General features: G+C 45.3%; 2 protein-coding genes across 13 annotated transcripts in view; one reads left to right on the forward strand and one right to left on the reverse strand.

Moving 5' to 3' along the window:
- Window positions 1-373: 373 nt before the first annotated feature.
- MED8 (mediator complex subunit 8) lies at window positions 374-9548 on the reverse strand. Its single transcript, XM_031600928.2, has 7 exons — window positions 9417-9548; window positions 6604-6722; window positions 5447-5591; window positions 4644-4784; window positions 4151-4232; window positions 3613-3861; window positions 374-851 (listed from the first exon to the last, which is right to left on the reverse strand). The coding sequence occupies exons 1-7, from the start codon at window positions 9420-9422 to the stop codon at window positions 787-789; spliced, it is 807 nt and encodes a 268-aa protein (XP_031456788.1). The 5' UTR covers window positions 9423-9548; the 3' UTR covers window positions 374-786.
- Window positions 9504-16085, forward strand: part of SZT2 (SZT2 subunit of KICSTOR complex) — a 55782-nt gene continuing 49200 nt past the window's right edge. For 10 of the 12 annotated variants that reach the window (XM_090146526.1, XM_090146530.1, XM_090146531.1 and 7 more), the window contains exons 1-8: window positions 9504-9560; window positions 9696-9821; window positions 9931-10104; window positions 10732-10902; window positions 12053-12184; window positions 14156-14315; window positions 14756-14862; window positions 15051-15261. In XM_090146526.1, coding sequence (XP_090002652.1) covers window positions 9531-9560; window positions 9696-9821; window positions 9931-10104; window positions 10732-10902; window positions 12053-12184; window positions 14156-14315; window positions 14756-14862; window positions 15051-15261 — 1111 coding nt within the window. In that variant the 5' untranslated portion in view covers window positions 9504-9530. Of the gene's footprint in view, window positions 9561-9695; window positions 9822-9930; window positions 10105-10731; window positions 10903-12052; window positions 12185-14155; window positions 14316-14755; window positions 14863-15050; window positions 15262-15294; window positions 15675-16085 lie in introns of those variants that run through there. The other 2 variants (XM_090146535.1, XM_090146534.1) reach the window with 2 other exon arrangements.

Consider the following 16085-nt stretch of genomic DNA (forward strand, 5'->3'; position numbering starts at 1 on the left):
AGTAGCTTATAAACTTTAGAGGAAGCAAGAAACTATAGAAGTGAAATCAAATCCAGCTGGGATTTGCAGAAGCATCAGAACGCAAAAGCTCAGTGCTTCAGCTCCTGAAACTCCGTTTTCTCGCTGTGGGTCCTGCAATAGTTGTCACCAGTATTTTGCTTTCCAGGGAATAGCCATAATAGGCTTACAGTGAACAAGATGTTTACTGCTTATGTTTGTACCCTGCTGACTCACTATATAACACCTCTATACACCCAAGCCTGCAGCTCCAGCACCCAGCCTCCAATGTTTCTTGTCTATTTTGGACTAGAGCCCTCTATTGCCTTACCCAAAAGAAAATAAGACTGTTTATGACTCAGGAGATGGACACCAGTGTCTCACCATATGCAAAACAAAGTCTTTATTCAACAAGAGGGAGTAGAGTAGGAACATCTTGAATCAACAGAAACAAGGAGCAGAGTGGGCCACGAAGCTCTCCAGGCTCTGTATCAAAAAAGGGTAGATGCCCTCCCGCTAGGCCTGGAGAAAATGGGATTGCTCTCACAAGTAAAGCCCGCTGCTTGGCTGAATAGAGTACTTGTCTCCAGGAGACATGGCCACTAGCAGCTCCACACAAGCCACCCAGCACTAAAAGAAAACCCAGGGAAGGATCTCGTCGCTCCCAGCTCTGTGGATATAGTGTGTATATGTAAAGGGACTCAGAAGTTCTATAAGAAATCCATGTGCGGTGGCTCCAGCTGGAACAATGCAGGTAACTACTGTTCCTTGGGTCTGCTTCATGTTGGCTCATCTCTGATATGGATGCATTGAGGCAGACTTGATGTTTGTTTTTATGCCGCTTGGCATCTTTCCTGGAGAGAGAAAAAATAAAGAGCAATACAAAATCAGCACTAAGAAAGTTAATTTGCTCAAGAGTGCATAAAGAGTACAACAGTCCTACCCAGACTTTGTCTTTTCCACTCCAGGCACTACATCAGGTTTATTACTACAGCACCTCTCAGCTTATGACCTAATACAATCACTTCTCCTACAAATTAGCACGTTTCTTTGTTGAGAAATCTCCTTGACATTTCCTGCCAGGACCTATGTCCCCTTGCTAGTTCTATCTTTGCTCCATCTTAAGACTTTCTCAGGAGGCTCCAACAGGAGTGTGGGACACATTCTGTGTCACAGACCTTGCTATCAACAGCCCTGACATAAGAAACCAAACCGATTCCAGTTTTATTTCAGAGACAAGCACAACAGGCTGTATCCTCTTCTGCACAGCATTATATTTATCTTAACACATCCACCTCTTGGGCATTATTACTTTTTGCTGATACCAATCACACATATGAGTGTGTTCAAAGACAATACGAGCAGCCTAGGGTAAGTGTACAGTGCTAGACAAAACTAAGATGATTAGAAAAAAAAAAAGATAGCAATTAAAGATCCACATGGAGGGATATTCAGAGCACCCTCCTTCAGAAAGTAGCATGTGTGCTCAAATGAGAACAGAAAGAAAATCTGGTCACTTCCAAGAACTGAAACTGTAAGAATAACAGGAAAAGAACAACTATGTAATGGAATAGAAATGTTTAACCTCTCTCAAAGACATCTAAAGCAGATCATTGCCTCCAATGAGTTGGCAGGTAATCACAGAATGGCTTGGGATGGAAAGGACCTCAATCTGACATCTCTTTAGTATTTGCTAACAATCAGAAGACAAATACTTTCACACATTATTTCAAAAGGAAGAGTGAACAGGACCGTATGGTTCACCCACATCTATGCAACTGTGAGCAGTTCTGGTCCTCCTAGTCTTGAAATTATGTAGAAGTGCAAAGAAAAGAGACAAGAATTACCCAAAGTATATTAAACTTCTCACACAAATTTATAATAAGCAGAGTCAGTTGGGAAAAAAAGAAAAAATGGATGCGGGGAAGAGGACATAACAGACTTCCAAGAAGTGAAAAACAGTATGGCAAAGGTAACTGACAAATGATTATTCAGTCATTGACTATTTCTCACAACACAGATAAAGAAGAAACATCCAATGAAATTATCAGGTAAATAAGATATAAAAAAAGGAAATTATTTTAAATAAAACATACAATAATATTGTGGGACACAGTGTCACAAGCCTCGTAGGATTCAATACTGTAATTCAGAAAGGAACTGCAAAATTTATGGCTATTACACTCACCAGTCTTAAACCAAGCTCTGGCTTAAAACATCTCTGAATAACAACAGCTACTGGTGGCTGTCAGAATATACTTTGTTCTTACACTCTTTCAGCCTCCACCGTGGGCTACTCTCAGGACCAAGACAATGGGATTGACTTTTGGCCAAACAGTATGGCTCTTATCAAAAGAGGTGTGGTGGCTACACAGGCTGGACAAGTGTTCTTGTAAGCAGTGCACACAACCTGAAGTACAGAAGTCATATAAAATGGGATGTCTTCCCATCCTGGAGACAGTGTTTGTGGGTGCAGCCAGAAATCACAGAGGACTTCTTCGTTTCCAAATCACAGTGGAAATTATTTTCTAAATACATAATTAACTTTGGATTAATATCGTTGCTCAAGTTCATTTCTGAACAACATAGTCATTACATAGGCAAGAAAACACCAATTAAAATATCCAATATCTAAAATCTCCATTAGTATGAAAATGAGAATGACAGTACAAAGTTAGGCCTGCAGAGCTAATATTTTCATTAGTGCTTTCACTGATCCTTCTGTATTGTGGAAAACTCCACGTGCTTTCTTTACACAATTTGGGATTTTACAGGCTTCTATACCTTCTTCTTCCTACCTCCAGGCTATGTCCAGTAGCTATCCTCAGAATGAACTAACAAAACTTTCTGAAGTTTTCCTTCAGAAGCCACAGTGAAAGCCACTCCAGACCTTTGAATGTTGTCACTCTTCTCTGAGCTTTTCCAATTCTATTATAACTTGTTTTTTTGTTTAGTTTTTCAGAGATCAGAACTGTGTTTAATACTGCAGATGTTGGTGCTTAATGGATTTACACAATGATATTCTGTTTCCCTGTTTCTTTCCTAGTAATTCCTTCAGTTTATGTTTCTAGACTCAGCTGAACATCCAATTAATGTTTCTAAAGAACTATAATATCATGTATCAATTTTCCCAAATACATGTAACTAGGTTAGAGCCTAGGTACTGGTCAAGTAAAGTCAAATTACTTTTGCTCAGGTGTTTCACCTTATACTTGATATAAATGCAATCTACTAATATTAAGTACATGAAATCCTTCTGTGACTCTTTACAGACAATTTCCCCCCTCCCCCCCAAAATTAAATAATACACAGATCCCTACAAAACACACTGTGATCTCTCCACACTGAGCCCTACAATCACTAACTATGTTATTAAACAGGTACTGCAGTGCAAGTTAAGAAGCTGAAGCTGGATAGTTGGGATCTACTTCAAACTCTGAGACAATTTTAAATAGGTATTAATCCACTGTTACACCCTGACTTAAATCTTTAGGGACAGAAAAGATCCTCTTATTCAGTTATATTTAAAAAGTGACTGAAGAAGGATCTCTACATCTGCATTCACCTTTCTTGCTTCCCACTTTTCAGTCACTGTCAGATGTGCAGCATATTTACCTGGCTGTCCTGCTTGTGCCATCTGCACTCCTGCCAGCATTGGCTGCTGCTGAGCTGGTGCACTTGACATTGGCACCTGCTGCATGCCTGAAGCCCCTGCAATGATGGCACCAGCTCCTGGTTGACCTGACTGGACAGATCCTCCAGAGCCTGGGGGTCGCCGGTTTGACAATCCCTTCCCAAAGGCCACAGCTGCCACCAGTGCATTGGTATCTGTAGGGTTGAAAGTCTGCTTGTTCTGTCGTAATCCTGTGGGGAAAAAAAAAAAAGTTTTTGAGCATTATGGCAATGGAGTCCAAAAATTATCACAGTTGATCCTGAATTTACTTTTTTGATAGTTTGCTTGGCACATCTGCTCAAGGAAGAGGGTCAGAAGAAGCCAACTCCAACCATGAGTGCCCCCAAAAACGCTTTTCCATGTTTTTGTTTGTGCTCATCCTCGTATCCCATTCTTTAGGCTCTCTGCTTTACCTATTTTTCCACTGTTCTCAAGTCAGCTGCTTTGACCATGTACTCCATTTCCACCTCAACAACGTACCTCCACTTTCAGATTCGCGTTCCTCTTTACTGATTTTCTCCAGCAGATTTGAGCACATTTTATTTAGGCTTTGGATCTGTTTCTGCAAAATAAAAACCATCAGTAACTACCAGGATATTTCCAATGCCGTACAAGTCAGCAAGGTAAATGAGCCATCTTTCTCTTTTTAGAGCACCAAACATAAACATTTTGGTATCAGAGTCTAGACAGCCCAGTTCCGATGCATGCAGGAGGGCACTACTGGGATGTTACAGCTTTTGCCTTTCTTTGACTGGTCTGATAGCACCTCCTGTGAGCAGACAGTAAGCTGGATACCCTTGTTATGTGAGATTTGTAACCCAAACGTCAGCTAGGGCGATCTGGATATATCTCGGGCAGAAGAAGGCATACCAACAAAGAAAACTGTTAGATATAAGCTCGAAGAAAACTGAGTTAAAGGGCATCTTGAGCCCTAAGACTAAGTGACAGAAGTATCAAACTCTTCTTCACCTACCTGTGCTCCATCAGGGCTAATTCGAGCTGCATCTGTGATCAGTTGCTTTTCCTGCTCCTCCACCTCTGGGTCAGGCTTAGTTCGCAGATGGTCAGGCACGACCTCGTGGCTGAAGACTGGTACGCGCCCCTCTGTCTGCCGCTGCAACAGTTGGACAACACACACTCAGAGCCCCCTCCTACACCTAAGTCCTCAGGCAGCTGAAGAGCAGAGTACAGGCCATGACACTGGAACAAGACCTACTAGAATGCTGTGGGAAAACCTTGGCCAGGGGAGCATTAGGAAGTTTCAATGATTTGTCTAAGAATTTGCACAGTGTCTGTTTGGTCAGACCAACACACAGGAATCTGCAGTCCCATATGCTGCCTGAAGTATGGCCGGAGTCAATTGAAATGCTTTCTCACTCAAGCAAAGAATATTGCCAGGGCATGCTATAGGTTCTGTAATACACCCCATGTTGGTAAGATGATAATCAGTGCAAATTTAGATGTAAATGTCAGACAAACTGCACAGCTATGGCAGGGAAAATCAAGTAAGGCAGCCTTCCAGTTACATAGTGAGATATTACCTCCTTTGTCCCTGACTTCATGAAAATAATGTATTTAGGAAGGGTATATCCTGTAAAGTATGTCCATAGCAAATGTTCGTAAGTGTACCCCACCCCACCAGCAAAGCAGCTCATAACCTTTTATTTCTCTACACCCAGAGCTGAGGAATGCCAAAGGGCAAAGAACTGCAAACTGAAGCAGGTACACTGCAGATTGTGACACTCCAGGTCCAACACTCAGTGGGAAGTTTCTTACCATGATCTCCTCATCACGGTCTGGAGACAGCACTAACGGGATGATAACCTGGTTTCGCAATAGTGGGGTCTTCTCATGCTTTAGCACTTTATTTAAAGTGTTCAGCTGTCCTGAGAGCAATGCAAAGCTGTCCAGAACTGAAGGCCTGGGAAAGGAAAGAGAACAGAACATGGAAACATACACCACAGATGGTTTTTATCTGTTCCTCATTCAAATATCTGGGAACCAAGAAAATAACATTATTATTTATCCAAACAGTAAGGAGTAAAACCTAGAGCTAAAAGTGTAGGTGTGGACAGATTCCAGACTCTCTACATACAATACTGCAAATAGCCCAGGGACTTTACAAGTATCATTGGAATTGGCAGAAGTGGCAGTTGTTTGGGATTTCTGTAACATAAACAGGAGCAGTGCTTTTCTTATCACTAACTCTCCCAGTAAAATTCTAAAGTAAAGTCTTGAGACCCATATTCACTCCTAAGCAGTACAGCCAAGAGAGACAGTTTTTATATCTTGGTTATCAAGACTAAGGGATAATGAAGCAAAAGAATGGATAATTTTGCCAAGAAGATCCCCTTCAGTTTGCTCTCTCTGGGAACTTCATCGTCTACAAATGCTGTCTGTGAATCTTGCAGCAGAAACTGTCTAAGATACTGCATAGTTTATGCAGCTGTAGATACATCAGCCTCATGGTCCACCAGGAAGAGAATACCAGCTTTCAATTCTCTCAGATTGTCTGAGAAAGCATGCCAAACCAGAAAAACACAAGCATAGAAATGCAGTTTATAACAGAACCAGAGAAAGCCAAAAAGATCAAGAAATGCAGAAAGAATGTTTACTCATTTCGCAGCATATGTGGGTCTCTAAGATATTTTTGTCTAAAGAGTTTCGAGTCACTACAGATGCAAGCAACTACACCAGTTCCCATAAAGTGCCTAGGTTCAAGGTGTTGGTATGACTACTATTGCTCAGTGCAGAAGAAATGAATTTCAACTGTTTTTCTGGTGGCAGTTCAATGGTTCCTCCAACATTAACATGAAAAGCAAAGGTAAGCCTGGGGACAATGAGTTAGTAGCTTTTAATTACACTTTTTGAGCAGAGTCGGGAAGAGCTTCAGCAGTGATCAGTGACAGCACCCTGTCCCTGTGATGCCTTACCACGTGAGTCGATCGTACTCATTTTCCAGCTTGTAGATAAAACTGACCAATGAGTTCTTCAGATCAGCCACCTGGCTGATGAGCGCCTCCAGGGTCAGCTCCAGCTGCTTCTCCTCTCTCTAAAAAAAGAAGGGGAGATATGGGTGAGGACAAAGCTCAGCACCTTTCCAAGGACCATGGGGATCCATATACACACATCATTACACCACTCTCTCCTACAGAGAGACTCCTTTTCAGGGCAAGAAAACAGAGACCCTAGAGATAAAAACCCTACATTTTCACCCTGACCTCATCTCCTTGGAAGGAATATTTAGGAAGAAACTTGTACCTGAGTCAACCCATGACTAGCTGTCATTTTTAAGATCTAGATGAGTGAAAACTATACATCAGTTACATCAGGCAGTCATCAGAGTTACCTTGCACCACCTTTGTGAGTTATTCATGCTAACCCAGCTCAAAGCAGATTAGCATTCTCAGAACCCTTTCTGACAGCAGACACCGGCATAGTGATGTCTTTACCCAGCATGGCCATTTTGCAAAATGAGTATGCAAAATGGCCCAAAGACTCCAGTTTCTGCCCTTACCCTCATTTCTCACTTTCTTCCTGTCCAGGTGCCACATCCAGCTCCTAAAAAATTCCTTGTCCTTTACCAGCTGTGGAAAGCACTGCAGTGACAGACTGTACATAGCTACACACATGCAGAGATTACCTCCTGCCTTCTGCCCCGGTGCAGTGCTTAAATAATCTTTTCTCCTGGCTGAGTGGGAGTACAGTGACACACAAAGCATCAGGAGAGGGGATCTGTTGTCACACATACCACAGAATATTTTTGACGCTTGCAAAAACCCTCCAGAGCCTTATCTGCTCTTACTCATTCAATAGAATTACAAAAAATGTAATTAAAGCCACAAACCTAATGGACTACTAATGTAAGTCAAGGACTGTACAACGATAATCCATGAAGAGGGTGGGACACAGCAATACAATTAAATAATAGAAAGGGAATGCTGATTGGGAAAGCAGATGGGGTGACTCAGTCTGCTTGCACGTTTACTATTGGGTTCCTTGTGCTGCTTAAACAAACTGAACTAGCATGAGATCATCAGGTATCTTCCACATTTAAGAGAACATGAAATTATTCTATTCATAGTCTGTCAAGACTACAAAGGTCTTTTTTTCAAAAACTGCCAATCAGACTTCACTACCTTAGAAGAAACGGCTGAATAAATGTGGCTAAAATCCACTCCCAATCCACGGCATGGATTCATGGAGCAGACGAGGGGGTTACAACTCACAGCTACATCACTGCAGCTCTCTTCCACGCTGTGATGGGACTAGCCTGTTCCTGTCCACTTAAGAAACAAGTCTAATGCTTGCTGTGCACACTGTGTTTGAGCAAGATGAACCACTGACCGCACTACGAGTTAGGCTAGGAGCCAGCATCTCACTGCAGAGGTGGCAGGCACACACAACCAAGACAACTGGTCTGGCCCACTGCCAGTGCTTATCCAAGAAGCCCTAAAGATAATGAATGAAATCACATTGCACAAGCACTGTGCAGTAGTGCAGTCTGAGTCTCCTCCTTTTGTACGCTCTCCCCATGAGAGCTGGAAGCAAGTTGAAGCACTGCAAAGCACATGTGCACAAAGTTCAGTGTTTCAAAGAAATACTCTACCTGTCACAGACATAAGAGATATTCAAATAGCAATTCAGGGAGTCTGTTAACAATACTGACTTGTCCCAAACTAATAAAGATAGGACTTAAGGGAGGGACTGCTGAAGGACCGCCTGACATGGAATGACTGAGAGGTAAAGGTGAAATTCAGAATAAACATAAAGTGATAGACATGGTGAAACAAAGAGAAAAAAAACAGCCCTGACTTTACGCACACACATTGACATTTATGAGCTGATAACATTATCACTTGGAAACAAGATCTAAGGATTATCCGAGGGTAACCCAGGAAAACATCAGCCTGAGGCTCAAGAAGTCAAGGAAGTCAAAGTAATAATGGGATTTATTAGGAAAGCAGGGGACAGCTAAACATTACTGTGCCATTGTACAAATGCATGCCTCTCTTACATCTTGCATACTGCTGATTCTCTATACCTCACACAGACACAGAATCATAAAAGCTGGTAAAGACCACTGACATCATCCAGTCCGACCACTGACCACATCCCTCAGTGCCACATCTCCAATTCTGTGAACCTTTCAGGGACGCTGACCTCACCACTCCCTGGGCATCCTGTGTCAGCACATCAGCCTCCTTTGGGGAAGAAATTGTTCCTAATATCCAACTTGAACCTCTCCTGGCACAACTTAAGGCCATCACCTCCCATCCTATCGCTGTTACCTGGGAGAGGAGGCCGCCCCGCTCCTCGCCACAGCCTTTTGGAGAGGTGCAGAGAGCGATGGGGTCCCTCTGAGCCTCTTTTTTCTCCAGACTGAACCATCCCAGTTCCCTCAGCTGCTCCCCGTAACACCTCTGTTCCACACCTTCGCTCTTCCCGCTGCCGTTCTCTGGACTCGCTCCGGGGCCTCGCTGTCCTTGTTTAAGGGCCCCAGAGCCGATCACCCCTCGAGGCGCGGCCTCAGACACCGTCACTACAGAGGGACGCCCACCACCCCGCTCCTGCGTGCTGCGCCGTGCCCGCCACAAGCCGGGACAGCACCGCCCTTCTGGACCCCCTGCTTTTACTCCTCCTTTCGCCGGTCCTCGGCTGCTTCGGAGCCCGGCTCGCGGGACCCTACGCGGGCCTGCCGCTCCTCCCGGCCCGGCGCAACGCAATCCAACCCACAGCCCCTCACCTGCATGGCGGCGCGGCCCCGTCGCCACGGAGCCTTCCACTTCCGGGTCAGGCGCGCAGGGGCGGGGCCAGAGGGCGCGGGGCAGAGGGCGCGGGGCGGGGCCGCCGGGCGGACATGGCGGCCGCCGAGAGGCCCGAGGCGGAGGTGAGCGGGAGCGGGCTGCGGGGCGGTGCGAGGCGGGGTTGTAGCGGCCCTGAGGTCGAGCGCTGCGTAGAGGGGCCGGGGGCTGTCGCGGTGCCCGGCCCGGGGTGACGAGGCGCTGTGCTCTGCGCGCTGCAGGTGGAGGAGGCCGGGCACGTCTTCCTCCTGATGAAGAAGGACTACCGCATCTCCCGCAACGTGCGGCTCGCCTGGGTCCTCAGCCGGCTCCACCAGGTCATCTGGGCCGTGCCCGAGCCCGAGCTGGTGAGTGGGGGCCCGGGGAGTGCCGCAGGGGTGGGTGGTGGCCCCGCATCTCGGCGTGTCCTTTGGCTTGGCGCGATGTCTCTTGCCCGTCTTTCACTTCTTGTTGTAGTTGAAGTCAGAAAACGAGCTGGATGTGCTCAGCATCCTGCCCAACGGATGGCAGCCGGATGAGCCCGTCCAGCCCCGGCCCTACCTCCTGGTGCCCTCCACGCGTGTCACCTTCCTGGCCCGCCAGTACCGCTTTGTGATTGAGCTTGATCTGAGCCCTTCCACTGGCATTGTGGTGAGTCCAGGAGCTGCCCCTCGGGGTGTTCTGTGCTGAAGCACTGGGCTTGGTTCCCTCTGCTGAGAAGGCATGCATCTCTGCATTAGTTATCACTTCTGCAGAGGTTCTGTATTCCTGAGGGGTGAAGCAGGCGGTGCTACTGGTGGCACAGCCTCGTAATGGATCCCGTTTCCTTGCAGAATGTGTGGCCTTTGTTTGCAGGGATCATTCTGATGCAGCTGCTATTGCAGAAGGAGGCTTGTACTTGTCTCTGTGTGGTGTGTGTGATGAGACTGCAGATTCTAGAAGATGTAAAAGCTGTTTTGTTTACCGCGTGCAATGCTACTGGCTTGGGGCGCTGTGGCTGAGAGCTTCATAGAGGGAAAGGATCTAGGAGTGTTAGCTGATGGCTGGCTGAATGTGGGTCAGCAGTGTGCCCGGGTGGCCAAGAAGGAAGGCATCCTGGCTTGTATCAGAAGTAGTGTGGTCAGAAGAACTGAGGAGGGATTCAAAAGCCATGGAGATGTGGCACTGAGGAATATGGTTAGTGGTGGGGATGGTGGGGATAGATTGATGGTTGGACTAGGTAATCTTAGCAGTCTTTTTCAGCCCTTATGATTCTGTAATTCTCTTCTGTTTCTGTAGGATGACTCAACAGGGGAGATCATTTTTGATGAAGTGTTTCATGCCCTTTCCCGATGCTTAGTGGGATTGTTAAGACCCTTCCGAATCCCTGGTTCAGACATTATTTATCAGCCTGAGATCTTTGTCACCATCCAGGCGTACTCCTCCATCATTGGCCTGCAATCCCACCAGGTAAAACTTGGCTTTGCCCTTGGCATCTCATTGCCTCAGCAGCTTGCTGTGTTGGTTTCCTGTGAGCCCAGAGGAAAGTAGGGACATCTGTTAGCTGGGCTCTGGTAACCAGGGTGTTGCAATCTTGCTTATTTAACTCTGTGCAGCCTGGTGCAACAGAGTAGGTGACCAACTTCTCTTTTCTGAGAGGAAGCAGAGGTTTCTCGTAGAAGAGCAGGGCTCTTTGGAGATCACTGCCAAATGTGCTTCTCAGATCACAGAGAATCTTTGCCCTCATGACTACTGTGTGTTTTTGTTGGTGTTGCTCTGTTTGTTTTATTTTAATTTCTGTTGACTAATTCCTTTTGGCCTGTTGTAATTTGAAACATTCGGGAAGAGGTGTCCAAAACCTTGTCTGCCTGCTTCAACTGTGTAGCAGTGGTTTATTCAGTGATCATTTCCTCTTCATACAAACTTTGTTCTTTTTTTGCATTGATAGAAATGTGTTTCTCTAGTGGAGAGGGCAACTCCCCAGTGATCTCTCATTTACTTGAGCTAGAGCAGGTCTTCTCAGTAAATTGAAGTTTGGTCTATTGTGCCTGTGAGGTTTTTGAAGTTTGTTATTGTGTTGTTCCCTTCCATCTTACAGTGTTTTCATGTTATTTTCACTTTTCTGGTGTTGTATATTATCTGTGCCAGTCAGCTTCTGTGGAGGCAAGCTCCCTCTGTCGTATCACTCAGCCTCTTCTGTAATGTCCAGTCTCACTCCTTTCCATCTCCTCCTTCCTTAATTTCAACATATTACTCCACTGCCCAGCCACTTACTAGAAGAGAAATGGGTCATTCAGTAGGTGAGTTAGAAGAAACAGATCTTCTTTAGAAATGTCAGACCAGAGTTAATGCCTTCTAATAAGGATCCCGTATTAATTTTTTGAAAAAGAAGGCAAAAGAGTAGAAATTTTTCACCCAAGAGGAAAATCTCTCAGAGCTGTGAGCATCTGCTGCAGAGTGCACTGCAGATGCCATGAAATTCCATTGCATAAGGGCAGTTGTCCCCAGACAGGAATAGTGACAAGGGGCCTGTGCTCTACTTTGTAAGGGACATGTATGAACTGTGTTATAGGGGTTGATACTATAAAACTCTTTGGCTGATGTGCGTGTCCTTGGCCAGGTACTGTTCCAGGGCTGTCAGCTGGATGAGACAAAGAGAGAAGCCTTTCTGCACCAAGTTTACACACAGCTGTGTGCCTTTGAAAACAAAGTGGCGGAGATGCTCCAGCAACAGTATGAACCCAAAACACAGGTGAGGAGGTCAGAGGTGGATGGGGTTTCTTGGCTAAATAAAGATCTGTACTGTGAGGCCCTGTGGGTGGAGTGGCAAATAGAGAAACATGTTGTAAGTCTGAAGAAGGAACAGCTAAGGAGTTTGTAAGAGAACTTTGTGGGGTCTAATGAGAAATGAATGCTGAGAAAAGCAGAACCAGTAAGTGTTTAGGGGAAGGACTAATGAAAACAGCTACCTTTTCCAAGATGATAACAGTGAAGTGCTTAAATAAAATGTGGTAAAGCAGCCTGTTGACTTTGATATCATTGAACAGGCTGTAGGATGCATTCTTGAGTGAAAATGCTTGTTACCAGGAAAACAAACCATGAAACTGAGTATACATCCGGTGCAGTTTCTAATACTCTTGAATCCTTTGGCAAATATTCCTTAGCCAAAGATATAGATGGTAGCAACTTAATGACAGTGCTATGGAAATAGCATTGGAGGAAAGTAAAAATGAAACTTTGTAGGGATTCAGAGTGTCTGTGGATCTCTCATCAAGATCATCTCCCTGATCTTGGAAGCAAGAAATGTGAAGGTTATGTTGCAGTACTGCCATGCTGATCTAGAGTCAGAATCATATCTATGAGGACTTTTTCTGCAGTCAAAGGCATTGTTGGCCTGGTTATTTACTCCTTATTTTAGAATTATTTCTTAGTGTTTGGCAAAACAAGGCAAAAAAGAAAAATCTCAACCAGGTGAGCAAGTGGCTACTGCTGACCTCTTGCAGTTGTATATCTGAAGCGCTCAGCATCTCACACTCAAGCTGAAATGTTTGTCTCTGAATGCTAAGAACGTCAGGAGGAGGACTACAGGAAGCACATAGTTTTCCTGTGTGCACAGCTGGTGTTTTTGCAGTGCTTTGTATGCATTCCTATGCGCTGCAGTTTTTCTCTCATAGTCAACTGCCCTATAACTTCTTCCATGCAAATGGAGGTAAGGGACGCGTTTGCAGGCCAGAGAAACTGGCAGGTCCTGCCACAGGCTGTGAGGTGGAGGTGGGAGGCCCCAGGGGAAGGGCAGCAACTGAAACTTTTTTTGTTTTCACTTTTGAAGTTGCATTAGCTAGATTGTTGTCAACAAGTGGCTGAATTGAAGGCAACTAGCAAATTGAAGTGATGGATAGTCGCTTCTTTTTTTTTTTACTTCCAGTGACAGACTGCTCCCATTTGTGCAGAACAGAAATTTCACTTGTTCTAACTTCTCCCAGCTTCAGTCATTTGTGTAGCTTTGCTGGAGAGGGTCTCATCCATTCTCTGTATTAGCAGTAAAAATGAAGCAATAGTTTATTATAGGGTTGAACTGCCAGAGCCTTCTGGAGATGAGGAGACTGTGTACATAGTAGGTTTCTCAGAGCTGTAATTATACAAATTCCAGGCTTCGCCTGGGGAGTATTTTTCACAGAAGCCTACCTGCATTTGCTTATGCCAGCACTGCATAACTAGTGCTGTTTTGAACAGAGTTAAGCATGTAGGCACTGGACTTTGTCTTTACAAAGCTCCTTACCCCCCTCTGCTGCTGTGCTTTGTAGGTGAGATATAGTTGTCTCAGTGTCTTCTGCATTTCTGAGCTTGAGTAAATGCTGAGAAGCTGCAGCTTCTTTCAGATGACAAGGAAAATGAGAGACATTCAGCATCTTGAATTGAGAGCTGCTGTGCTCTGCAAAGAAACTTGAGCGATCCTGAAGTTTCTCATCTTTCCTGTTAGAAATCAACGTATGTAATAAAGCTCTGAGCATATTGTCCCCTCTTCCATCCCAATCACCTTTGCCTAACTTCTATAAGGGGACCATGTGACTACAATTTGGAAATTAAAGATAAAAGTGGAGTCTGTTGAAGTGCTCCAAGGCTGTGATACTGTGGGAATTGCTAAACTGAAGGCATTTGGGAGAGTGGGGCATTATGATATTGGTGGGTTTTGTTGTTGTTGTTTTTATTTCTTCTTTCCCAGGTGGATTTATCGCCCCTGAGCCAGGAGAGCCCTGGTGATGTGCAGGAGCCTTCTGGGAGGAAGCCCAGCGTGTCTGTTGTCACTGCTGATGTTGGCCTCGTCAGCATGGTTCGACAGGGGATCTTGGCACTGCAGCTACTACCCTCAAACTCCAGTGCAGGTTGGCTTCATTCAGGTTGCCTAGCTGTTTGTAGAGGGATGTTCTCCTCCTGTCATTGGCTCATGAATCTTGTGAAGGCCGGGACATGGACCCTTCTGTGAGGCACTGGTGGAAATGGGGAAGAGAACAATACTGCTCACGTATTATGCATCTACATTAGGGAGTTTGGGAGGAAGTACGACTGTGACTGTTGCTTGGAATAACTGAGTGTGCAGAACCAGGTCCAGTCTGAGTGCTTCACTATACCTGCTCAGGAAGCTTGCCAGCCTCAGAACACCTTGGAAGCTTTTGGTGTCAGTCCCAAGGTCCCATTGTGCTAAGACAATCCTAAAATTTTGATTTTTACTTCTGCCCTACTTAAAATTTATTCCTGCTGCATTACCAGGGGAATGGTAGCTGTTTGAGATGGAAGATGCTCTAAGATACTGCTTTCTCCACAGGTATAATAATAATTACGGATGGTGTGACTAGTGTTCCTGATGTAGCTGTGTGTGAGACTTTACTCAACCAACTCCGCAGTGGCACTGTGGCCTGCTCCTTTGTCCAGGTACATATGCTGTTAGCAGGGGATTTGTGGGATGCTTGCCTGCCAGAGAGCTGAATATGAGTTTCTGTGAGTTGTGTTCACCTCTCAAAGGGAAGGGAGGATTTCTCTGTCTGAACCATTCACTGGTCCTCTCCCCTGTCCTCAGCAGTGCTGTACTTCCTCAGGTCTCTTCTTTATCCATCCCTTAGGTGGGCGGTGTCTACTCATACGATTGCAGCTTTGGCCATGTTCCCAATGTGGAACTGATGAAATTCATTGCCATGGCCACTTTTGGTGCTTACCTCTCCACATGCCCTGAGCTGGATCCCCTGAGCCTGGATCTGAATGTGTATCACAAGGCTTTTCTGCTGTACTCCTTTCTACGTACTGGGGAGTCCCTGAATCCAGAATACTACTGTGGTGAGGAGCGTGCATGTCCTTGGAGCAGATGAATGTCTTGCAGCACCAGTCATTGGGGTGACTCCCCAAGCTTGGTTATGCTGATATTTCCCTTGGCCCCTCTGGGCCATTGTGAGTATTATGGGGACAAGTAAAAGACAGTGATTTGTGTGATTTGGCAAGAATGCTGCCTTCTCATACAAGCAGTGTTGCATGCTTGTGCCTGTGTGAGACAGAGGGCTCTGAGGATGCTCATTATCTTGGCCCTCATCAAACTTTTTGCCTCCTGTAGGGTCTGGGTACTATTGGGCCATGCAGATGAATCTGTGACTGCCCTCCTTGTTCTAGGAATTAGGTGGACTGGAGATAACTAATGTCCCATTTTGCACCATTCTCCTTTCTTTGGACTTCAGTAAACTGGGAACTTGGAGTGGGTGAGAAACCCTTTTCCAGGTTTTCCTCCACACTGGCTAGCTCACAGATGGGAACATCCTGGCGAGCTTGTCCTCATCAGCTTTGCAGATGGCAGTTTGGATTGAAAAATGGGGCCCCTGAGTACCACCCCAAATGTTTCTTAGTTGTTCTTACACTGTATATGTTAGTGCCTGAAAGTATGCCAAGAGAGATTAGTTACTAATCAAACATTGAAGCAGCCATTCATGCCTGACTGTGATGCTGGTGCCATCTGTGCTGTCTGTAACTTGCCAGCAGAAACTGCATACAGTGAAAAGTTCGAAGAATGTTGGCCTTGGACTTTAAAATGTTGATTCTTCAAAAGACCAGATGTGAGTGATTTAAACTTAAGGCATCCACATCCAGATACCTTTTAGAAAGTACCTGAAAGC

Source organism: Phasianus colchicus, chromosome 9, assembly GCF_987193195.1.
Source record: "Phasianus colchicus chromosome 9, bPhaCol1.hap1.1, whole genome shotgun sequence".
Lineage (NCBI taxonomy): Eukaryota > Metazoa > Chordata > Aves > Galliformes > Phasianidae > Phasianus > Phasianus colchicus.

Coding starts and splice junctions, on each gene's coding strand:
- MED8 (XM_031600928.2), bottom strand. Junction 4,785..5,446: donor ACCGTGATGAGGAGATCATG/GTAAGAAACTTC, acceptor CAACTGTTGCAG/CGGCAGACAGAGGGGCGCGT. Junction 3,862..4,150: donor ACGCGAATCTGAAAGTGGAG/GTACGTTGTTGA, acceptor TTTTCCCCACAG/GATTACGACAGAACAAGCAG.